The sequence below is a fragment of the Anguilla rostrata genome, chromosome 5, assembly GCF_018555375.3.
Source record: "Anguilla rostrata isolate EN2019 chromosome 5, ASM1855537v3, whole genome shotgun sequence".
Taxonomy (NCBI): Eukaryota; Metazoa; Chordata; class Actinopteri; order Anguilliformes; family Anguillidae; genus Anguilla; species Anguilla rostrata.
In genome coordinates, this window is record NC_057937.1 from 5681007 (window position 1) to 5707347 (window position 26341).

General features: G+C 48.3%; 1 protein-coding gene across 2 annotated transcripts; it reads right to left on the reverse strand.

Annotated features, from left to right (window-relative positions):
• Positions 1-1333: 1333 nt before the first annotated feature.
• On the reverse strand, positions 1334-25628 carry sfxn5a (sideroflexin 5a). Of its 2 annotated transcripts, XM_064334739.1 has the most exons (13): positions 25443-25628; positions 23461-23529; positions 22234-22311; positions 21658-21684; positions 21016-21070; positions 19826-19851; positions 19450-19503; positions 18973-19029; positions 18774-18839; positions 16252-16342; positions 13909-13994; positions 9628-9745; positions 1334-3786 (listed from the first exon to the last, which is right to left on the reverse strand). In XM_064334739.1, exons 1-13 carry the CDS (start codon positions 25497-25499, stop codon positions 3782-3784), a joined length of 789 nt encoding a protein of 262 aa, XP_064190809.1. In that variant the 5' UTR covers positions 25500-25628; the 3' UTR covers positions 1334-3781. The 2 variants fall into 2 exon arrangements, with proteins under 2 accessions (XP_064190809.1, XP_064190811.1); XM_064334741.1 differs by lacking the exon at positions 13909-13994.
• Between the last annotated feature and the right edge of the window lie 713 nt (positions 25629-26341).

Here is a 26341-nt window from a genome sequence, read left to right on the forward strand (position 1 = left end):
AGTACACGCGTAGTACACCTATACACGCTATACACGCAGTACACGCTATACACACAGTACACGCAGTACACGCTATACACACAACACGCAGTACACACTATACACGCAATAAACACAACTCACTACAACACGCAGTACACGCAGTACACACAGTACACACAACACGCAGTACACGCAGTACACGCTATACACACAACACGCAGTACACGCTATACACGCTATACACGCACTACACGCTATACACGCAGTACACGCTATACACACAACACGCAGTACACACTATACACGCAAAAAACAACCATCAACATCAGTACACGCAGTACAACGTATACAACAACACGCATACGCTAGTACAAATCAGCATTACGCATACATGCATAAAACATTTCTAGTAACAGGTATACACGCTATACACACAACACGCAGTACACGCAGTACACAACACGCAGTACACGCTATACACGCACTACACGCAGTACACGCGTAGTACACGCTATACACACAACACGCAGTACACGCTATACACACAACACGCAGTACACGCTATACACGCACTACACGCACTACACGCAGTACACGCTATACACGCACTACACGCGTAGTACACGCTATACACACAACACGCAGTACACGCGTAGTACACGCTATACACGCTATACACGCACTACACGCTATACACACAGTACACGCTATACACGCTATACACGCACTACACGCTATACACGCAGTACACGCACTACACACAGTACACACAACACGCAGTGCACACTATACACACAGTACACGCTATACACACTATACACGCAGTACACGCAATAACAGAGCAAAGTCTTATGATCAGAGTACTGCAACACGCAATACACGCAAAAACAGCAGTCTCTTATAATCAGATTACTGCAACATGAAATATATACTGTATATAACAGACAGCATACTGTTATAATGAGATTAGTGCAAGATGAAATATATGCAATAATAGAGAGCAGTTTCTCATAATCAGGTTACCGCAATATATTGTACAACATAGTCGAAAGCAGAGAGCAGTCTTGTGTAGGCCTAATCATATTACCGCAACATGCAATACATTCAGGAAGAGACAGCAGGTTGTCTCAGATTAAAACTATATCCTGTTTAGTGTCCATATGCAACTGGCCAAAGCATTTCTTTTCTTACTGTCAGGCTCAAAAACAAAGGACATAATTATAGCCAAGCAGTGAGACGAGAGAGCGGTAACCGCAAGTTCTCGTGATCAACAATAAAACTGAAAACACGAGCACCTGCTAAAATGTCAGCAATTAATACAACAACAAAAAATAAAACAGCTTTGCACACATTTACCAAAGTACACAATTTATTTTGCATGATTAAAAAATTAATTAACACACAGCGAGCGATCCGTGCGGAGTCGCAAAAAACAAACTCCGAGCGAAGAAGGCTGCGAATAGAAGCTATCATCTGTCTGACGGTGACATGACAACATTTTCCCGGGATCAATTTTAATCGATAATTCACAGCACAGGTTTTGCAGCACAGCAATAACTGCTCATTTCACTCTAGGGGCAGGGGGTCAAGACAATATTACCAGGGCAATTTAGTTCAGTGTGCCCACGCTGCACTATCAAAGGACAAGGAACTGCAGTGTAATAAGCAATAATGCAGGAGTGTCTTGTATATTACACAAGTCGGTACTCTATGGTACTTCGAATTGAGGTTACATAATCACAATTTCTGAACAGCTGTCCTAACGTCATTGACCGAATTTCCTTGAAAGAAGAACTAATGGTGGTAACCAAAGTGTTTTTGGAGAGTTTCTTGAGGCCCAAAAGCGATTCGGTTTCCCTTTAATACCCCGACATGTCCGTTCTTGCCCCGTTGCCCACTCCAACGGACGAACATGCTACGTTCCCATAACAACCAGGTAAACAAACTAATCCCCTGGTCTAGGCAGACACATGGCAATGCGAAATAAAAAAGGCAAGTTTACTCACACGGAACTCCATCATGCATCAGCAAAAAAATCACAACATTGACAAATAGTTCATTTATTTTCCGCTGCGTGTAAGGTATGGCACTTCCATGTAAACTTACAAGCACACACAAACACACACATACACACACACACACTTCTACATTGAAGAATTAATACTAGCCCACAGTAACAGTGTTACTCATGAAAAAAGCTGCTTGATTGGATTTGATATTTGCTTAAAAACACTTCAAATCAATTTCAATTAATCTCTGGTACATTCACATTTGGTTATGACTATTATGTTTTTATGTGGTTTTGTTGGCGTGAGATTTTATGTATTTCTTGGTAATCTCTTAAACTCCTGGCTGCAAAAAATTTTCCCCTGATGGGACAATAAAGACTTAAAGTTGAATACATATTTGCCTAACACTTTGATAAAGCAAGAGTCACAGTAGATACATCAGCACATGGCCATTCGCGGGTCAGCAGTAAGGGGCTGTGTCTGCTGAAGGTCCCGTGTTCGGACCTGGCGAAAACGTAGAAAACCAAAACAGGTCAACCGCAAGATCCACTTTCAAACCGACACAGGTCCTGCTGAACCTCAACACAAGGCACTCGGCGGGCTGAAACGCAGCCGGGGACGAGAACGCTGCCGTTGGCTGAAAACCTGAAACGGTTCGAGCGGTAAATCTGAACGCCACGCAGGCCGCCGGGACTGAGACATGGCGTTTCCATGACGGCACCTGGACGGTCCAGCGATGCGACGGAAAGGCGGTTGCCGAGGTGACCGAGGAAGAGGCCATCCCTCACGGGAGGTCCGTGCCAGTCCTTGTCCCCTCGGACCCAATTTTTTAGCAATTCTGCCGTGATTAAACTACGGTGGCAGCCACCCCTGGAGCGTACCATCAAACCGCAGTGACACCCGCACTGGAGCATATCACAGCAATTTGCATTGTTAATTAATTCACCGGTATGTGGGCGGAGCCTGGAAGTCTGTTAGCTGAAGGAGGGCAGTCTTCCACAAGTCCGAGGGTACAAGTCTTTCCATCCATGGTGCCGAAATCCCCGTAAAGCAAAGCCCCCGCCTCTGTGGGCGGGGTTTCCTTACAGGCCACGCCCCCAACGTAAAAACTGGACCAATGTTGTTGGCAAGATTCGGGAACTGGGGTTCTTGAGAGCACTGACGTTTGGCTCCTCGTTGATAATTCTCAGTTCAGAGGGCGTGGGGATCTGTGATTGGCTGAGGGAACGAGCACACGAGGGTGGGCGTGGTCTCTTTAACTCCAGGGTCAGGTAAATTCTGTAGAACGGCAGCACTCCGACCAGACCCCAACCCACCCCCATGTACAAATATAGACGCAGAGGTGAAACACTAATATTCACAGTTCAGGATCCTTAAAATGTAAGCTCTGCATTTGGCTCAGTTCAGTCACTGTTATGATGTCATTTCCTGTACCCATTTTGCTTCTCATTGGTATGAACCATTTCACTTGGACACACTCGTGATTAGTTAACTAATTACTAGTCAACAGAATTTCCCATTTTATGCAGTTGAATATGGCAGAATTTAAGATGCCAGAGCCAGACATTAATTCCTGGCCCTCATAATAATAGCACTGTACACAAAGGTTTTAAGACTATCGGGTGCTTCCCGGTAAGACCCGGACCGGCTCAGACCGCTATGGGACTGGAGTCGCACGTTTGCCCTCGACCTTATCCACCTGCACTGTCTTCGGTAGTTACAGTCCCTTGTTGTAGGTCACCGCCTTGTCATTCGTTGCCATGGCGATCTCTGGCTCCAGTTGTGACACTTCAATCTGAAACGAGAGAAATAAAAAAATAAAAGAACAGTTAGAACAGGTCACGACACCTGATTGGCTGAGCCACACACAACTGAAATCTAATTGGCCAGTAAGCATCAGGTTTTTGCTGGCCCGAGTGTACGACTGCTATTGACATACGCTTGAAACACGATATTCAATATTCAGGACTTATGTGATAGAACGACAGAGCTGCACTGGGTGCATTTTGGCATAATGTTCGAATGTGATTTGCAATTAAATGTAGACCGGTTTGGTTTTCTCAACACACTGACAACGTGAGATTTGTTTTTTTGTTTTTGTAGTCACTTCAACCGTGTCCAACTTCACCTCAATGCCTTTTTAGACACCATGACAACGTGTTAAAATGTAAATATCTATACACCCAAAATATCTAAGTGTGATACAAACCTCAGTTTGAAGAGGGATAACTTTTCTTACACAGGAGTTTCCAAAAAAAATTCCTGCTTTTCAAAATCCAGTTACACCATGCTTCAAAGAACATGATCCAACTGCACTTGATCACATATTTAGGCAAGCGTGCACTTAAAAGACATTTATATATAAAACTGGCCCCCAAAATACAGCACAGATTCCAACAAATGTCTCGAATGAAACTGGCCAAAACAGACTTTGGACCAGATCAAAGCTGGCTTGCATTACATTACATTTATTTGGCAGAAGCTTTTATCCGAATCGACGTGCAATAAGTGCATACCGAAGGCCATTGGAACAACTATAAAACACAGGTCCGATAAGGTACGATACTCACTATGTAACAGTTATTCATAGCCATGAACACATGATGTCCAGTTCACACAGCTTGCCTGCTTGTATATACGTGCAATAAAATGTACACGTTCGTCATTGGGGCCAGACCGACACATCCAGCCGTACTCATAGAGGACAAATATATCCAGTGCCACCCATTAAGACATTCACTGTATCTGCCTGGCCTCAGGTAGACAAGACACAAAGGTAAAACCTCCACAGCAAGAACGACAACATCAACCACAGCAAAACGAATGCCATCTTCATGAGTTTTGATTTTCAATATGATGAATAACCCCACAATTAGTGCAAATAATAATGAAAAATAATGTTGGTATTTTATGTCTGAACAGTGTGGGTCTGATCTAATGTAAACACCGGCCACATTCCCTTCAGTAGTTCATACAGCATTCACGCGAAACACAACAACACCACTTAGACCACAGGGATCTGATTCCTGAACGAAACAATGAGTTGGTCATTTTTGGGGACCAAAAAAACTAGCCAGCGATGAGAATCTTGGAGAAGCCTCTAAGCTTTAGCCTCCTACATTATCAAACTCATCAGCCACTAAGGAGAGTCATTTACAGCATTCCGATGTACCACAAAAAAAAAAAATCACAAACGCACAAAATTAAAGGTTTCCAAAGCACTAAAAACTGCCAGAGAAGTGTTCCTCGTGACCCCGAATAACCTTCGCTCTGCTGGCAACGAGTACGAAACAATCTTGAGTGACAAAAAAACAAAAAAAAAAAAAATTCCCAAAAAACTAAAGTTGTCGTGATTTGGCAGCGTGGAGCTTTTCCCTCCTGCACACAGTAAACACTCAAGCGTGTATCAAACAGAAAGTAACGCCAGTCCTACTGGTACACTTCCAATTTCAAATTACATCTCCCTAATATTTTAACCAGAAGCAGATGGCAGTGGCTTCAGCGACAGAATCTTAATAAGAAGTCCTGCGGAGTGTGAAGCAGGGAGACGGGATTTGGGACAGAAAGTGGGGAGGGAGGGGGGCGGCGGGGGGGTGCAGGGTGTGGTGGTGGTGGTGGTGGGGGGGGCAATTAATGCACCTTTTTCAGAGTTTTTTTTTTTTTTTTTTTTTTTTTTGGGGCGTGCTGGAAACCCTCTCTCCGAAGTGGAGAGGGGAGCGGGGAGTGAAAAGAAAAACCCCGGTGCATCATGGGAGGTTGCGTGTTGCGAGGTTCCTGGCAGCACATATGTCTGAAGTTTTGTCGCCATATGGCCGAACGGGCTATTTACACTTGTAATTAAATCTTAAACATCTTTCATGCGCACTAAAAGGCATCGCTGGCTGTCTCCGGCATTTTCATTGGCACGGTGGAAGAGAGACAGAATTAGCAAGATGGAAGAAGAGAGAGAGAGAGAAAAAAAAACGGGGAGTTGGGTGCAGGGATGTGGGGGTGCGCGGGGGATGGGGGGGAGGTGGAGGCGCTGTGGAAATTAACTGGGTGAAAAAGAGACGAGTGAGAAAGTATGGAGGCTTTCAAAGGCTGACACCTTCCTAAGGAGCTGTAGGTGCAGCAGAGTACAGGTAAGGGGTGGGGGGGGGTAATCAGAGTAAAATGGGGAATGTTGGAGGGGGGAGGGGGGGGGCTGTTTTGGCGTGACAGTGTTCGTCTGAGGTGCACCATGACAGGCAGTTTAGCCCTGAGCTGCAGGTTAATGCGATTGTGGCCTGGGGGGGGGGGGGGTCGGTAGCCCAGGATGTTGTGATTTGGTGGCATAGGGAGTGCTGATGTGTTCAGAGGGGGGGGGGGGGGGGGGGCAGTTGGCCTGGGAGATGGGGCGGGGCAATGGGAGTCTGTTGAAGGCTGGGGAGGATCACCTGACCCGGTCATTTCAGAAATGTAAACCAGGCCTGGGGCACCGGCTGCAGGTGTGTGTGTGTGCGCGTACATATGCGAGATCTTTTTAAAACTTCCTTTACTGAGAGCTGACAATGGAAATGTCAAATATCAGGTGGAAAAAAGACATGAATTATTATTATTATTATTATTTACATATACCACCATTAAAAAAGGCATTGACAAAACATAATTTACAAAGGGCATAAATTAAAACATTTTAAAAGTACAGTGACAGATATGTCTTTTTATATATAACACAACTACGATTAAAACATGTTTAAAAAGATGTTTTTGGCAGTTATTGTGAGGTACAGAGATTCACAGTTGAGTTAAGTGTGTTAGTATATTGACAGCGAGCTCCACTGGACGCCAGCTTACACTCCAAATAAGCACCTTCCGATGTGTTAAAATAAAACACATCACAAAATCGCAGCCAAACTCGAGTTGCGACAACCTCATAAGGGTTAATTAAATATAATTATTATATTTCATTTTTGCAACGCAGTGATACAGCTGACCACAAATAAAAGCTTTGGATCGGTTTCGCGGTTCTGATTTTTGGTTTCAGAGTTTATTTAGTCATCAAAATTATTTAAAAAAGGAATTATGCCACCATTCTTTCAGTTAAAAAATGATACCACCATCATTTTACTAAAAAATAATTATACCACCTAACCTTTCACTTTAAAACATTATACTGCCATCCTTTTACTAAGAACACAAGAATGGTGGCATGATTGTTAACGTAAAAACAATTGCAAAATAAATGTTTTTGCCTAACCTGTGTGCAACCATATTTTAACAAATTTTATTTAAACTTCGCTCAGAAAAACCGACAGACATTTTGCGCAATACCAGAGTGATTAGGAACCGTGCTCACATTTGAGCTGCACTGTATTAATTCTCATATTACGGGTACAAATGAAATCAGACGGCAAAGCAGAAATGAAAAGAATCATCGGGAGCCGCGAAGCCGCGAAGTTCTTAAAGAGAGAGCGTTCCCTAATTAGCCGCCGCCGCCGCTGCCGCCGCCGCCGCCGCGTTTCGCGCGAAGCTTCGCCGTCCTCGGCTCCGGCGGCAACGCCGAGACAGAAATACAACCCGAGAAGCACCTGCGTCTCCACACCTCGCCCTCGGCACGCACACGCACGCACACACACACGCGCGCGCGGGCCGCTTCCCCCGCGTGTGGCGACGGAAGGGGGTAGAGTGTAAATGAGGGTCTGACTCTGGCGTTAGACCTCGACTCAGCATACTTCCTGTTTATGTTTTTTTTTTTTTTTTTGTCTTCGCGTGTCCCCCCCACCCCACCAGTCCACAATCCTTCCCTCCTCTTGCTTGGCCTTGACTTAAAACTTTTTTGTTGGGGGGTGGCAGGGAGGGGTTGCAAATTCAACCTGCAATGTTTCACCGACACTTCGAGATCCTCAAATTACATGGGTCCCATCTGAAATTGCTATTAAAAAAATAATTAATGAATTAAAACGCACCTGCACGCTCAGGAATGTTGCGCTTTTAGCTATGCACAGCTCACACGTCTGAAGCAGTTCAAACCGAGTGTGTGTAATTATACTAAATAAAGATACAGCTGTGGAACAGGAAGCAGCAAAGACAGAAAGTTTGATACCTGAAAAGTACCGGCATGTTTGATATCGGAGGCGTCTAATGGATCACAGCGATGTGATCTTGGGTTAAGGCTCAGCACCATAGAGTGATGTGATCTTGGGTTAAGGCTCAGCACCACAGAGCAATGTGATCTTGGGTTAAGTATATCAGCACCATAGAGCGATGTGATCTTTGGTTAAGGCTCAGCACCAGAGTGATGTGATCTTGGGTCAAGTAGATCAGCACCATACAGTGATGTGATCTTGGGTTGAGGCTCAGCACCATAGAGTGATGTGATCTTGGGTTAAGGCTCAGCACCATAGAGTGATGTGATCTTGGGTTAAGGCTCAGCACCACAGAGCGATGTGATCTTGGGTTAAGTATATCAGCACCATAGAGCGATGTGATCTTGGGTTAAGGCTCAGCACCACAGAGCGATGTGATCTTGGTTAAGTATATCAGCACCATAGAGCGATGTGATCTTTGGTTAAGGCTCAGCACCAGAGTGATGTGATCTTGGGTCAAGTAGATCAGCACCATACAGTGATGTGATCTTGGGTTGAGGCTCAGCACCATAGAGTGATGTGATCTTGGGTTAAGGCTCAGCACCACAGAGCGATGTGATCTTGGGTTAAGTATATCAGCACCATAGAGCGATGTGATCTTTGGTTAAGGCTCAGCACCAGAGTGATGTGATCTTGGGTTAAGTAGATCAGCACCACACAGCGATGTGATCTTGGGTTAAGGCTCAGCACCAGAGTGATGTGATCTTGGATTAAGTGGATCAGCACCATACAGCGATGTGATCTTGGGTTGAGGCTCAGCACCACACAGCGATGTGATCTTGGGTTGAGGCTCAGCACCATAGAGCGATGTGATCTTGGGTTGACGCTCAGCACCATAGAGCGATGTGATCTTGGGTTAAGGCTTAGACAGACAGGAGCAATCGTTTCGCGAATGCATTTCTGGTGTGGGAGGGTGGGGCTGGGCGCTTCCTGACACTCTGCGTAAGTGCACTTGCAGGGCCGGGTGAGGGGGCTGGGGGGCAGCTCATTCCAAAGAGGATGTGCAGAGACATGCCTGTGAATGGGGCTGGCATGCTGGCAGGGCGGGGGGGAGGGGGGTGGGGGTGGGGGGGGGGAGGACAGCAGGCACAGCTGGTCTAGGTCAGGGCGAGGGTGGGTGAGGGTGGGGGCAGCTGGAGTGGGATTGTGTCATCACCCTACCCCCTACCCCCCACCCCACCCCGGCCACGTCAGCGGCGTGACTGTAACCGGAAAGAGGGGGGGCGCTGGGCTGTGATAGGCCCTTTGAGCTGTGGCAAAAATACAGCGAGCAGGCAGGCCGTCTGCAGGCGATGATGTCTACGGTAGTTTGACTAGAGCTGGAATCCAAGCCCAGTTCCTGGAGCGGCGAACTGTGTTCTTTCGTTAATTACACGGGGTTGCCTGTTCCTGGAGAGGCAGTGAGTGTTCTGTCGGTAATGATGGGGTGGGGGGGGGGTTGCCAGTTCTTGGAGAGGCAGTGAGTGTTCTGTCTGTAATGACGGGGCGGAGGGGGGTGTGGGGTGGGGTTGGGGTGGGGGGTGTGTTACCTGGGACATCTGGGGGAAGAGGCTGATGGCGAGGGGGAGGGCGAGCCCAAACGCCGCCAGACACACCAGGCTGTGCACCGGCAGCACCAGCCTCCTGTGGGCCTGCAGCAGGGGGAGCCTGAGAGAGACACACACACGCGTTACACACACGCATTACACACTCATTACACACACACACGCATTACACACTCATTACACACACACACGCATTACCCAGGCATTACACACACGCATTACACACACACACGCATTACACACTCATTACACACACACACACGCATTACACACACACACATGCATTACACACTCATTACACACACACACACGCATTACACACACACGCACGCATTACACACACACACACGCATTACACACACACACGCATTACACACACACGCATTACACACACACACACATGCATTACACACACACACACACGCATTACACACTCATTACACACACACATTACACACACACACACGCATTACACACTCATTACACACACACACGCATTACACACACACTCATTACACACACATACGCATTACACACTCATTACACACACACACGCATTACCCAGGCATTACACACACGCATTAAACACACACACACACCCATTACACACTCATTACACACACACGCGCATTACCCAGGCATTACACACATGCATTACACACACACACACGCATTACACACTCATTACACACACACACGCATTACCCAGGCATTACACACACACATTACACATACATAATACATACATTACACGGACACGCATTACACAGGCATTATACAAGCATACACTACATTATGCTACATAATAATATACTATACTACGATATAGTAAACCAAACTATTCTATGTTACACTATAATATACTGTACCACATTCAACACTATATGAAAATATACTATACCAAACTTTAGTATTTTGTGCTATACTATTATATACTAAAACAAGCAATAGCAAACTATACAATTCTATACTATAGTATACTACACTACACTGTTCTATACTATAATATAGTATACAGTAATACAAAATCCAATAATATATTACACTACAGCATAGTGAACCATGCTATTCTATACTATAAAATTCCAAACTATACGGTAATACAATATACTACAATATACTATACTACAGCATAGTAAACCATACTATTCTATACTACAAAATTATGTACTATACAGTAATACAGTATACTATAATATACTGCACTACAGCATAGCGAACCGTACTAGTCTATAGCATAAATATTCACACATTATGGGCTGACAGGGAGAATCTTGACAGCTCCATCCCTCCGATTCACGGGGATCTGATCTTAAACTCTCACCGCCTCGGACTCCGAAAGTGCGCAGAAATATATATTTATATTAAAGTTTTTTTTTTTTTTTCTTCTCCACCTCGGTCCTCGGACATAATTAACATCCTGCTGCCACTCGGCCCCCCCCTCAGCCCCCCCCGCCCCTCTTTTTGAGCTAATCCCCTCTTCGCCGAGCGGGACGAGACACCCAGCGGGACACCGAGCGAAGCCGGGCCTCCCAGCGCCGCTGTCGCCCCCCTAATGACGGGGAGCCGCGGCTTAATGACGGAGCTAATTAACACGTGTGGGCGCGGGGCCTTAATTGGAAGAGGCACCGGGAGGCCGAGCGGTAATAATAATAACAGGGGAGACGTGTCAGAGGGGGGGGGAGTTAGCCGCGCTAGCCGCTAGCGCGTTAGCCGCGCAAGGCTCACACAGGCTCTCACAGGCCCGCGGAACTTTCTGGGGGAGAGTTAGCCGCGCTAGCCGCTAGCGCGTTAGCCGCGCAAGGCTCACACAGGCTCTCACAGGCCCGCGGAACTTTCTGAAGGAGGGAAAGTTTGGGGCGCGGCGGTTTTGAGCGTTTTCTCGCTGCTTGTTCAGCCTGATTTTGGGGGGGAGGGGCTGGGGGGGCGGGGCCACAGCTGTGGCTGGAGAGGGGTGTGAGGGGAAGGGTGGGGGTGTTAGAGACGCCCATACCCCCCCACCCCCCTGTACCCAACCCCAAGGCGAAAAGGTGTGTGTGTGTGTGTGCGAGTGTGTACAAGTGTGTATGTGTGCTTTTTTGTATTAAAGGGTTTGTGTGCATGTGTATGTATGTGTGTGTATTATAGGGTCAGTGTAGTGTGTGTGCGTGCACATTAAAGTGTGTGCATATTAATGGATGTGTGCACGTGTGTGTGTGCGCGCGTATTTAAGGGTGTGTGCGTGTGTGTACTAAAGTGTGTGCGTATGCGTGTGCATGTGTTTGTGTCTGCGTGTGCGTGTATGTGAGTGCACATGTGTGTATTAAAGTGTGTGTGTGTGTGCGTGTGTGTATTAAAGTGTGAGTGTGAGTATGTTTGTGTATGTGTGTGCATCTTGGCGTGGGAGTCTCCATGTCTCCACCTCACAGAAGGCTCGGCAGACACGCACAGGAAACAGAGCAGAATGACACGAGCAGGGCCGGCCCTCTCAGTCAGACTGCTGATGAGCCCATAACACACAGTCACACAGCCAACATCCATCACACACCTTACCTTTCATATACCGGCCCTCTGGGTTTAAAAACAGCGCCTGAGAACTCAGCAACAGTTCTCGCTAATTAGCTCCTGCACCTGTGTTGATCCGACAGAGTCATAAAGAGCACAAACACCATTTATCTGAGCGAGGCAACGTGCCAAAATGTCTGAATCTCTTAGCCTCGTCTTAACTGAAGACAGTGAGTCCAGATCCGTTTCAAATGTAGTTCAAGACAAAACATCTTTAAAGTTTGTGACAATGGATATTTTTTTATTTCATTTCTTTCCACGATGGGTTCTGATTTCTTACTGCTCTTTTCTGTCTCGGTTAAGTTTGGAGGCAGCAGCAGAACGTTTGGGGTTCTCAAACAACGCCTCTTTCATCTCTTTGGTAGGGACACGGTCCTTATTTAGGGCCAGAACAGGCGAAATCATGAATGATTCGCCTTTTAAAAACAACATTCTTGCAGTGAGGAGCCCTTGTTTTCTCCAACACTGCTCTCTGCAGACGGAAGCTTGCACAGATGTCCTAACTCCTACGGTGCATTCGGATGTAAAACAGAGGAGATAAATCTGGCCCTGATTTCCTCACTGAGGTCCCAAGAGCCAAAATGGTGGATGATCAGCTCACCAAGCTTTCTAGGGCCAGAATGGTGGATGACCGCTAGTTCGAGTTCACCACTATAGAAGCTGTTGCCACCAATGGCAACTGCTTTGGGTCTGAAGTTCAGGTGAAGGCAGAGAATTGTGGGAAGGGGGAACTTGCCGGGGGGTGGGGGGGGGTGTGCTGTCATTGTCCATTGCCCGGCCGCTCAGCACTTTAATCCATCACCGGGGGTGAAGGGGGTGGGAATGCTATGACAGCCCCTCTTGCACCCCCCCACCCTCCAGTCTTGCTCCATTGAGAACAAGTGAGAGCGAACGGAACGGAACTGAACTGGGCAGGTAACCCAGGTAACCAGCACGGCTCACCTGAGCTGGCGGTCACGTCCCCCAAACCCCCTGTCCCCCCACCCCCCCCCCAGCCCCTCGCTCTCTCATTCAGAAGAATCCCTAACACACCTGGGCTGTCAGGTAATCCCCTCCCGCTGGCCCCGCCCACCAGCCCACGTTCCCCCGCCCCGCCCCGCCCCGCCCGGCTCCGCCCTCCGGCCGCGGGCCAGGTGGAAGGACGGCGGCTGTCAGGCCTGCATTTTTCGGGAAAACCGCACTAACCGCCATGACACCCGGTGCGGGACGGCCGTGTAAACAGGCACTTAATTAACTGACTGCATTATCCCGCGCCCCCCCCGGAGGCACGCCGGGGGTAATGCCCGCGAGGGGGAGGGCGTCGTGTTACGGGTCGCCCCCTCGCCTGTCTGCCCACACATGCCCGTCTTCCCCCGTTCCCACAGGGGGGGCAGACTGCCTGGAAACAGCACCTTTTCTTCTCCTGAGCAAAGTTTCAGGACGGGGGAGGGGCACATTTACAGAAACCCATTCAGCGTACAGTCTTAGAAAGAACAACTTACAGCGCCGTGCGTACAGCACAGACAGACGTACACGAGCACAGACACGCAAAATGGCTGTAACTTACAGCACCATGCGTACGGCACAGACAGACGTACACGAGCACAGACATGCAAAATGGCTGTAACACCGCTGAAACATACGACGGTTCAAAGCAGCAAACAGAGGAGGAACTACTGACACATTAACGGGGGGCTCGAGGGAAGGAATATTCGGCCGCACAACAAAAGGGGCGGAGCTCACCTCTCCAGGAAGGCCATGACCACGGGGGGGAGGACCAGGATGGGCATGGGAAGGACCACTCGGGTCAGGGCCGTCTCCAGCAGTGCCTGAGGGAAAATACCAATGTCAAAAAATCCCCCTGTTAAAGCAAACTTTAAAATTAGTAACCACCCTGTCCCCAGTACACCCCACTAAATCTGCCGACTCCACTGTCCGCGATGCCTCCACACGCGCCCCTCGGCGCCAGCACCTCGAGCCACGTCACAGAGTTCCTGGCTGCAGGACCACGTTCACAACCGGCCTCGCTGCGATCAGCAACGTTGAGCATCGAGACGAGGCTACACACTAATCACTCATACAAGTCTGACAGAGACTTATACAGCGCTGAGCCAGAATAAACACTAATCACTGATCAGTCTGGCATGAGACCAAGGAATAAACACTAATCACTCATACAAGTCTGACATGAGACCGAGAAGATAAACACTAATCACTGATACAAGTCTGGCATGAGACCAAGAAAATAAACACTAATCACTGATCCAAGTCTGGCATGAGACCAAGGAAATAAACACTAATCACTCATACAAGTCTGGCATGAGACCAAGAAAATAAACACTAATCACTGATACAAGTCTGACATGAGACCAAGAAAATAAACACTAATCACTGAAAAAGTGATCAAACCAAGAAAGAAAAAACATTCATCACTGATAAAGTGTGAAATGAGACCAAGAAAGTAAACACTAATCACATATAAAGCCCCAAAAAAGATGATAAACATAATCATCGATAAAGTTAAATTAGACCGAAATGTAAACACAAAGCGTAAAAAACCGAAGGAGACTAAACGAATTCAAAGAGACCGCCCTGTTGCGAGCGAGGGTCAGACCACGGAATCGCAAACTGGGGCGGGCTTTCGCCAAAGGCTTTTCAATTTCATACAGCATCATTTGGCAAAAGGCTTAAAACGTGGGCCTTGGGGGTGTGTGTGTGTGTGTGTGGGGCGGGGGGGGTTCACTTAATTTGGTGCATAAATTGCCAATTATTTTTCCCTACAAGGAACTGATAACCCATCCAATTAATTTCAATGGATAAGAAGAGGAACCGTGGCACCGAACAATTCAAGAAATAAAACGGTTCACGGCTCGCAACATCGGGGACGATTCAAACCGACGGGCGTCAATCAAACGCAACACAGGAAAGACGAGGTTCGCCATTTCCTGCGTTTCCAACCTTTGGGCTTTCGGACCGAAATCGAGGCGCCGACGCGGCGGCATATCCACACGAGCAATTAGCGACGCTCCTCTGCTGGAAATAATAACGGGGGTAATAATTTGAGATAAGGACGTACTTAAGAAATCTGATTGAACCTCAGCCTTGGCACTGATGGAACAATTACAAACAGAATGAGGACTCAGCCCCCAAACGTCAAAGCAGCGCGCGGCCGAGGTGGATCACGCCCGCCAACACCTCCACTTCCCGCCGTCAATTACGCCGCTTTAATTACGTTTCTAATATGCAAACAAAAAAAAACAAACAAACAAAAAAAAAAAAAACCCACACAAACGCACTGGAAAAAAAACACAAGAACGACCAAACAAACCGAGAAATGAGGCCTCGACGTGGGAAAGCACTTTAGGGGTAATTATCCAGTTCGTTTGCAGAGGCTCTGACCCAAACGAGGAGGCAATTACCCAGCAAACGCTAAGGGATGGCGGGAACCTGTTGATTTAATTACAGGGGTAGGCAAACAATTTAATTAGAGCCCGACAGCCAGTGGCGGAGGGCTGGGGCGGCCATTACGAGCCCCCCTGAGTCGGGCACCGGCGCGGCGGGGGGGTACGCTCACCGCGGCCACGCCCTGCCCCACGCACCTGCCCCACAGCCCCCCGCCTACCTTCCGCTCAGGGAGAACAGGTACACTGGAGCCAGGAGGAAGGGGCAATGTCAATAAGGATGTGCACCAGCGCACCAGACATGCCCATGGGCATGCACACACACACACGCACGCACGCACGCACACAAACACACACACACGCGCATGCAGAGACAAACATGCCCACACGCACACATGCACACACACACACACACACACACACAGACACAAACAAACACTCACACACATATGCGCGCGCACACACGCACACAAGGGTGTGCACACCCTTGTACGTGCACGTGCACACACACGTGCAAATGCATTATTATCATCATTACGCTTCATCATTTAAGCTCATTTGACCAATTTTAGGGTCAATGATAAACTTCCAATTTCATGGTGACAGCCATACCATAATAAGGGTTAAAGAGAAACATCGCAACGCCCCTGAGATTCGCAAACAGAGAGCGGTACCCGCTACCTACCCACAGCCGGGAACGGGACAAACCTCTGCACCAGCACCCGACCCGCCGGACTGAACCGGTTGGCCCTCCGGATCAGGACATTGAGCCCCACCTGCGCAGACACACAAGCAGAACAGCGACGGGCCGGTCTGAGCGACACGGAGCAAAGGCCTGTGGGAAATGCTCACCTGTGACAGGACCCTTTTTTTTTTTAATGGTGAGCGAGTTTATGAGACAGCAGAATATTAAAACAGCAGAAAGCAGCCATGCAACGCCACCACCAGGACCCTCCCAGACACACTCAGGCCCCCCCGGGGTGCCCTGAACTCTCAAACTGCTCTCGACAGTTTTTCGGGACAAGCTGCGTGCGCGCCCAAGACCAAAAAAAAAAAAAAAAAAGAAGTTCATCTTTTGCCAAAGAGAAAAAGTGTAAATCTGGGAGGGAGAAGGAAGGAAGGACATTAGGGCAGGCATTACGGCTCTAATAAGCGTGGTTTATTTCCTAACGCATCACTTAGCCCCCAAATACGTCCGCGCCGGCACACTGTAAAGGTCACGGTGACGCGCGGGCCGGTTAATAGGTGACTGCAGAACTCTGCGTGTCCAGGTTTAATTTGTGCTGGGGGGGGCGCGCGCGAGGGGGGGGGGTCCAGCTCGGGGAACAGCTGTGAAAGCAGGCCACAGTATATTGTCATGAGTCTTAATTTGCCTTCAGCCCCCCTGGGGTGTGAGCCAGTGGGCGATCATGTCCCAATTAGATGCCTCGCTTTTAAACAACTCCAAACATGACCCGTTCAGCCCCCCCCCCCCCCCCCAACCCCACCACCCCTACCCCTACCCCAACACCTGCCTACAAGCTCTCAAACCCCCCCCCCCCCACCCCACCCTCCTCATTACTTCTCTGTGGGCAGGGGATGGTGGTGTGGTGGTGAAGGGGGGGGGGCAGTTTAATTACCACCCCACCCCCCCCACCCTGGCCCTCAGGCACTAGCCAATCTGCTGCCGTCAGGCTCCTGATTTCCACGGCGACCCCAGCGGGGCAGCTAATTGGCTCTCGGGGAGCACTGTGATCACACTCGTGGGTGGGGCTCCTTGGAGATACGCCCCTAGGGGGTAGGGGGGGGGCGCAAAATTAGAGCCCTGGGGTTCCTAGGGGTGGATACAGGATCCCTATTTTTAGGGAGGGCGCCGTCTGATCAGAGGTACTAACCCGATGGCGCACGCAACGCGTATCAATACACGGCTCATAAACCATAATAATAGCGGGATTCATAAATTTATCAGCAGCGGATTTATAAATTACGCTCTGTGCCACTTCAATGCAGCTATTTGGCACCTATCATATCACCACAAACATAAAAATGATTAATTATTGAGTGGGATTATTGCGGGTCGTTGGAACGGTGGACTGCACTTAGTCAGCTGCAGCCAGTCAGCGGGGGGGTGGGGGACCCCAAAAACTGGGGAAAAAAACCCCAAAAACCAACCGCAGGTTCTGCAGTCTTTGGGGTATTTGATTGGAGTGAAGTACAGCCGAGAGCTCAGTGTTAGTGTTATACTGAAGGCCCAAACCACGAATCCTCGGTTTAAGAGGACCAAACCGGAGGGAGCAGTACAATGTAACAGCACAGCACCGTTTCAAACCGAGCTGACATCGGGCTGGCAGAGGTACACGGTCCCGCTGCACCCGTGTCACCTACGGGCCCCCCCAGAGACGGGCCCGGCGCTCATCCGTGCCACCGGGGGTTGCCGGTGTTTGGAGAAAACACGACGGGGCAATTACCGAGAAATCACAACAAACGGGCCGGCCGGCTACGTTTCCTGCGGGAGCAGAATTCGTTCGCAGCGTGCGAAAAAGCCGTCGTCGCAACGTCTCGGTTATTTACCCGAGAGCAGCCCTGACCTTTTCTCTCTCGTTTGTGCAGCAGAGTCCCTCGCGTTCAGGAATAGAAACCACCTTCAGAACCGCCGCGAGCCTCAGCCGAAGCTTCGCTCCATTTTTACCAACCGGTAAAACCACGCGAAGCGACTCCCACGCCGTCCGCTGTCGGAACCGTTCACCACGCCGTCCCAAACACTTTGTCAGCGGACACAGAGCCGCATTTCTACTTCTAAGGCTCTGTATGAATATCTTAAATATTTGCACATACTGTATTCAACTGAACCTCAGTAAGTAAAGTCACAAACCAACTGCAACAAAAAATAAAATTCAGTTTAAAAAAAAAAAAATGAAGTTGCACATAACAGATTCTCTCAGACTGAGTGTATCTGTTTCGGTTTTGTGGAGGGACCCAGGCTCAATCAGTCACAGAGATGGGTTACAGGACTCTGGTTATCAGCCCGTTCTTACTCCAGCGAACCGCCTGTAACCGCCTCAAACCGTCCCAGAGAGTCCGTGCAGATGACCTGCAGTCCAGCCGACACGAGCGCCATGGGGCTCACCCCTAACGGGACGGGGCTCACCCCTAATGGGGCGCACCTCTAACGGGACTCACCCCTAACCGGGCTCACCCTTAACGAGGCTCACCGCGAACGGGACTCACCGCGATGGAGACGGCGCTCGTCACCGCCCCCAGATATCCCAGGAGGAACTTGGAAGCTGCAGCAGGCTTAAAAAAAAATAAATAAAACAAAAAACATTTCGGATGAATGCAGCATAAATAACTACATAAGGCCACACTCTAAGAAGCAGTAGCAGTCCAGCATCATGTCAATCGCCGTGGCGACTCTAATAAGGGGTACCTTTGTGGCGTTCCGGTTGGAGTAGTTAACGCAAGCGTTGTGGCTCTGGTTCAGCCACTGTCAGGGGGGAAACAGAGACGGAACGTGACTGCTTGCCCTCCTGACATTGCACCCTCCCCCCCATCCATATCTGTTTATTAAAAAGGGAGCGCCAGAGAATTATTATTTCAGGGGGTCCAGAATTCCTAGCTACGCCCCTGGCAGCAAGCATTAGATGTATAAGCTATTGGGGTTACAGGCTAAATTGATTGTAGCCTTTTGCAAAACTGGTTATAGCTACACAAGATAAACAGGTTACACATAAGCAAACTCATGTGAGAAAAGCTGATAGTCATTCATTAAAATGTCTTATAATGGACAGCTTGTTCAGCACTCCAGTTATGCAACCGCAATGAAAGCTCAGATTGAAACACTAATCAGTGGAACCAGTGGGGCCTCCGCAGGGCTGTGAGGTGTGGAAAACAGGGGGTCCCCAACCTGCCAGAAGACTGTGGAGCCCAGCGTCTGATTGGGAAGGAGAAGACCCACGACCTGGAAGGGAAAGGGAAGGTCTCCGGGGTCGTGCCTAGCAGGTCTGAGCGATTCTCAGCGAAGTGCATTTTCAGAGTGACATGATTCAGCGTTTAAGAAATTATTCACGGATAAACCAAAATCACAGGGTTAGTACAAATAAGGATGATACGATACGCATAAATAGGATATATACCATGTAAATGTGAGCCATGGGCATTACCAAGTGTAGTTTCAAAGCCACTAGTAATAGTGTTACTGAGAAATGTGCATGATTACATTTACTTAAAACAGACATTTAATTACATGCATTTCAAGGGCATCAACAGAATGATGGGCTTACTATTGGTGTTCCAAATGGGACATAACCTGTGAACACAAAAAAAGGAAAATGTGCATTGGGAGTAATGGTAAAAAAAAATACATTTGCAACATAAATCATGAAAAAACCTGAAAGTGGCAATCCTTAATTTTTCGGTTTTGGTGGATCTGGCTAAAACTGTGATTACCAGTGGTCACAAAAGATTTCAAACGTTCCATTCGAAAAACAAAGCTATGAGTACATTGAGTACTTATTTTTCTTAGAAGATAATTCGGCTGTAGCTGCACTTTGGGATTTTATATGATTTTTTGCATTCCCCAAGCAAGTTCCTGTGCGTGCGTGATCACATTTGAAAACTTGGCGGGATTGTTGCTCCTGACGCCACCAGTGGAAAACAGCATATAGAGGAGCAACTGAAAACCACAAAAATATTTACTACAATATTTAAGCAATATTATTACAAAAATGCCATTGTGAAAAGGTACCATACATGGCATTTTTTAATATGAATGAGAATGGATGTATCAAGAACACCAATAGCAGTGACCCTGTGAAATCTGCATATCGCCCTCCACAGTCTACCTGGGGAACAGTTTTTTTTTTCTTTAAACCTGAATGTTTTCAGGGGACTTTCAAAACAATTTAGACCCCGATTTGAAAAAGGCAAAACAAAAAAAAAACCCATAGTTAAAAGCAGTTTTCCTTGCCTAGAAGAATAAAGAGACTTAACCTCAAAATAGCAAAACCCTTCTGCCCGTCCAGCGAGCTGAATCTTCCTGGGGGGGCCAGATTCTTTATTAAAACATGTTCTCTTCTCTCAGTAAAGCGTCAAGATCACATCTCCGGCGGCTGCGATTGGCCCCCAGGTCGCCAGGGGAAACGGCCTGCCTTACCGAAGGAAATACATGGAAAATGACTCTTTTTTTTTTTTTTTCCCCTTCTCGTTATAGCCCTAACTAACTGGTTATATGTGCTAAAGCGTAGGTATCCGTGACAACGCAAGGTGGGCTTCCAACGGCTGTTTTGACACCGGGACAAAAATGTTGAGCCTTCGAACCCAACGTCCCCGCTCCTCCTGTCAGAGCCTTAATCAGCCCCCAGCTGTGAAAGACCTTTCCGCTCCGCCCCCCCCCCGGCTCTCCCCCCCGCGGCGGGCCCCCCCGCCGAGCCCCGCCCCCTCGCGCTCGGCCAGCGCGTAACGAGCGGCGTACCTGACATGCGAAAGGGCATGAGGATCTTCTCGCCGGTGTCGGGGTGGACGGCGGCCTGCGGGGAGACGCGTAATGAGCGCGGCGGCGAGGGTTCGCGTGTCGCGGAGCGGCGGGGAGGGGAGGGGAGGGGACGGCGGGGAGGGGCGTGTTCGCACGTCTCCGGAACAATATTATGAGCGCCGGGTAATTAGGCTCTCCGTAAAGTGGCGAGGTGCAAATCTTCAGGTGTGGAGTCTTCAGCCACCATCGCACACACACACACACACACACACACGCTGTGCCACACTCAGGTAACGGAGCGAGAGAGAGAGGAGTGTGTGTGAGTGTGTTTCCACTGGATAAGAGTGCGTGTGCGTGTGCGAAAGAGGAATGTGGAAAGTTCAAACTCCTGCCCCCAGGGGGCAGCGAGCGATTACACTACACCTGCATGCACAGTACAGTAGTCAGAGCACCGGACTCCAGAGGGGCACTGGTCTAAACCACAGGAGGGCACTGATCTGAACTGCACAAGAGCACAGATCTACACCTCAAATGGCAAATGATCCAAACCCCAGGAGAGCACTGATCTGAACCACAGGACAGCATTGGTCTATACCCCAAAGAGACACAGGAGAACACTGGTTTCGACCTCAGGAGACTTACCTGTTTGATTTTCTGAGCTTCCCAAAGCTGAGGACACAAGAATGAGAACAGACAAGCGTTTCTTAACAACGGACCTCTTTACCCAAAGTGAATTCAGAAAGCATAATTATGACCGTATTCTTAGGACTGGAAACTCTCTGCCTGGCTGTGTGCGATCAGTGCATTTGGGATAGCCTGGGAAGTACAAGTTGTGGTTTTGATGTTTTCACTCATATTCTTTTGTATTATCGTTTTCTTTTCTTGTGTTTCCATCACCCTCCTTTTCTCATTAGTCTGGAATGCCCAGTCGTCCGAATGTAGACTGCCACACCGACCCCTATCTCTCTCCACCCGAATGTTATTGTTAGTGCTGTCTCCGTGGCAACATGCCACATCCCATCACTGCAGCTGTACTCTCCTACTCTCACGCTGAGGTGACCTTTGACCTGTCCGCCTCCCTGAGCCTGGAATGCAGCCAAGGAGACGGAGACTCCCTCCCCATCGCCTAACCAATCAGAACACCCTAATCATCCTCAAACTCCTCCCTCTTTGTGCATGCACATGTGTGTGTGCGTGTGTGTGTATGTGTGTCCTTACTTGTGCATTTGACACTCCGGGTGGAAGGTTTCCTTGTTTAAAATCATCCAGCAGTTCCATGCACTCCTTCAGACGACGCTACGAAGACAAAAATATGCGCTGTACAATACATATCTCCACACACTCCCAAACCACCGCACACACCCCAAACCACCACACACACCCCACACTGTCCATTCAAAACACACACCCCAGATTACGCTGTCTATTCAGACACGCTCCCCAAACCACCACACACACCACACACCCTAAACCACACACAGAAGCACCATGAGGCTTTCTTTAAAATCATTTTGTGTCTGGATGTATTGACAGGGAAACAAATGGGCTCTATTAGTTTGTGAATCAGGCCGGGACCCAAATTTAGGCCCTGACCGAAGTCCCGATCCCACCTCCGGGATGGGGGGGGTGGGGGGTGCCTCACGGCCCAGCAGGGAGCGCAGTCTGGATCCGCACCGGGGCCGGGGGGGTCTGCGGGGCAGGGCGGGGCCGGGCGGTTTTGGGGTGGCGCGGTAATAATTGCCCGTCTCGGCGAGGGGTCCGGGGGGCTGCCACAAACACGCCGGCGTGAGGAGCGGGCCGTCCCACGCTCATTAACGGGCAGGCCTGGGGGGCACGTCGCCGGGGCGACGCCAAACCCCCACCCCCACCCCCCCTCCACATCTCACCTCATCCCCACCCCCCCCAGGGAACCTCTGCTGTAATTAACCGCAGAGGCAGAGAGTTATTAGGGGTTCAAATGGAGTAAGAACCCCAGAACACAGGAAGGGAGCAGGCCGCACTCTGGACCTCAGGCCGTGCCAATAGATCACCGCCGCAGACTTCAGCTCTCCAGGAGGGCTTCAGCTCCCATACTGAATCATGGGAAATGATGTTTTTGTGATCACTCGCTCTGACATTCCATTTTCATTTTGGCATCCGTGTATGCCTGCACCCATGCCCCGTCCTGCTTTGTCCAGCCTCTGCCACACATTCTGGACAGCAGCAACACCCCAACTCCCCCCCCCCCCAAAACCTCAAGAATTCCTACCTTTAATGTTTTTATTTCTAGTTTTATGTTTTTTCGTAAAAGAAACTAGAATTTCCCACTGTGTCATATACAAACTCAACCTTACGTGACGAGAGTTGGCCAAAAGTGACTGGTCAGAAAGAAAAAAAACTCATATCTACACATCATCGAGAACGAGAATGGCTGTTAGCACAGGCGTTAGTGAGCGCCTGCCTTACCTCAGATACCAAAAGTGTGCGGGGGTCGATCACATCCAGGAAGTGCCTCAGCCGGCCGGAGAAAGTGTTCTGGAACGGGGGAGGAGGCGGGGGGGGGAGGGAGAGAGAGAACAAATCTAAAATTCTCCTTATCCACCGTCTGCTGCCAGGCCTCTGACTGCACTCGGAGCACGTGATGATCGGCCAATGAGATACGAGCGACGGTGACAACTGAAGTCCAACAGGGCATGTTTAACAGATAATGGACTGCAGGCGTAGAGGAAATCAGCCTCGGGGCCGCCATTTTACCTGGCCTCGGGATGAAAATATTCAGGAACCCCTGCTCTGTCCACCTCGACCCAAATATCTCCTCGTGAGCAGCCTGAAAAAAAAAAACTCCTCCCGGCTGTTTTTTTTTTTTTTTTCCCCGCCCGAACCGGTCACCGTGGACGACGCACGCAGCAGCTGGAATTCGGGAGCCGCAAATTGGGCCCGAAACTTGGAGGACTCGCTCCCGCGCGCACGGGCGGGCGGCAGCTGCTGTCGAGCCAATTAGAATGCGGCGAGAGGTGGCAGGTGTTTCGCGAGCCAGGTGGCACCTTCCTTATTAACATCCTTTACCAACTGTTTCTGCGTCATTTATTAGTCATGAAACTCCTATTAAAGCAATTAAAAGAAAAGCGGGGAGGAGGAAGATGTGCCGATTTGCTCCCTCAATTATGCCTGTAATTGCACATAATTCTCTGATTGCTGGACCAGGCCAGCGGGCACATGAGATAATTTTTTTTTCTCTTGAAGGGGGGGGGGGGGGCAATCTTGGGTGGCAATGCCCAGGAAGTTTTCAACTGATTTTAGCTTAATTGAAGCAGATGTGTTTCTGTGAGAGGGCCTCAAAACAGCACAAGACAACACATTTATTAGCTAAGTTTTAACAGCTGGCTCTCTCAAGCAGGGGTTAGAGAAAAGCAACAGCCAGGGAAGAGTGTAGCCTACTTTGAAATGAATAGCTTTAAAAGCGCACAATAAGCTGTGCCTTGCACAAGAAAATGCATAATGTTGGGGCAAAAAGCTTGTATCTTTAAATCAAATATTTGCCCTAATACTTTTATTAAAGTATACATATTATATATTGTCTGTTTTCTTGACACAAAAGGCCTCATTATATATTGCACATTTGTCAAAATACTTGCATGTAGACTAGTGCAACGCATGCAGTGGGGCTGGCCTGTTATTTGATTTCTCGCAAAATACGTCAATCCTTTCTACAGTGGGTCCCAACCCTAATTAGGAGCCAGGGTGCCACACTCAGTTCATGTCAGGCAGATATTACCGTGACAGTCAAGCACATTCATCTAATGAATGAAGTCTCCTTGATTGTGCTTGAGATGTAAAATCTGGTGGAGGCAACTGTGTCGAGGGGAGGACGAAAAACAGGAAGTTTTCTTTACGGATCTACGTCCAAGAGTGATCGGAAAGCTCTGGGAGTTTCATGCTGCAGGCGCTGAAACTGCGTTTGAGAACTGAAAGCAGATGTCATGTCGCCTACGGGTGCAAGCGAGAGTACAGTGGGGCGGGAGGCGAAGGTTAATGTTGCTTTTATATATTTCTGTCCGGTGTGGCGATGTTGCACTCGCTCACTAGTGACATTGTCAGCACCAAGAAAACTATTTTTACAACTGATTGGTAAAAAGTCGCTGAATAAGACTGAGCGTTACACAGTAGCGTCCAAGCAAAGATTAGAACACATGGTGTGCACAATGTTAGCTAAACTAATAAGTTAACGATTTCCCTGTCGTGAAACTTTATAGCAATGTTTAACAACAAAACAGAAACGTTCAAAGTGTATTTTAAACATAACACCATAAATATGTGAAAACTCGACCGCTAAGTTGGTCAACATAAAATTGGATCAACAAATATACAGCTCGCAAGTAACACTACAGGAATACGTTTCAAATCACAAGCAACGCTACAAACGCATATGTTCGTAATGGAGCTACTACCTGGTCGAATCGAGATTTCCCCAGCTGGAACTGGGGGTAGATTGTTGATTCCGCCATGACACCAGATTGCTGGATAATTTTTAACCGTTTTAATTTTACTATCTAAATATTGCATAATTTCAAAGGAACAACTCTCGCATCCTGCTGGTCAGTGACACTACTTAAGCAGTTAATCAATGTGATGTCGACGGGATATGTAGTTTGTTTTCATAATTTCGTGATAAAACGGACGTATTAGCTTTACAGCATGACTACAATTCCCTGCTAAACTTTGACGACTCTGTGAAGCATTGTCTGAAGCATTGTGGGATATGTAGTATTATACCAGGCTGTCACACGTTTCGGTTGCGTAGCCTTATGTAGTGCCGTGTGGATTATGTAATGATGCTCCGACAGTAATAAATCTCTCTCTCTCTCATATAAAATAAGAAAAAATATTTAAAATTGTGTTAAATTCTATTCTATTTAACCGTGTAGTCCTTTTGGAATATGTGCTTTCCAGAATTATGAAAACATTACACCATCATAATGACGACATTTAAGCCATGTCATATTTGTATTTTCTTTATTAACAAAGTAGAAACACTGTTATCCATGCATACCTGAAGCAGTTTCACTAAACCCAGATCTACAACCCAGAGCCTGACGTTTGCTATAGTGCTCATTATGGCAGGGCGTGCGTAAGGGTGTGTGCATATGCATTTTGATTCCCTGACACGGATCTGCCCCAAAACTACGCTTGGACTCCAGAGAGAACGGGAAAAGACTGTCCTATAGAAGCAGCAGCACTGCTCTGCAAATGGCCTCTGTGGGCTGATGCTATTATATTCCAATATTCCAAATTAAGAAGTTATGGGCGTGAGGGGGGGTTGGGGGTTGCAGGCTCAGCTCACAGACAG

Coding starts and splice junctions, on each gene's coding strand:
- sfxn5a (XM_064334739.1), bottom strand. CDS start 25,499: ATGGCGGAATCAACAATCTACCCCCAGTTCCAGCTGGGGAAATCTCGA. Junction 22,312..23,460: donor GCACACTTTTGGTATCTGAG/GTAAGGCAGGCG, acceptor TTGTCTTCGTAG/CGTCGTCTGAAGGAGTGCAT. Junction 19,030..19,449: donor GCTCCACAGTCTTCTGGCAG/GTTGGGGACCCC, acceptor CCCCCCTGACAG/TGGCTGAACCAGAGCCACAA.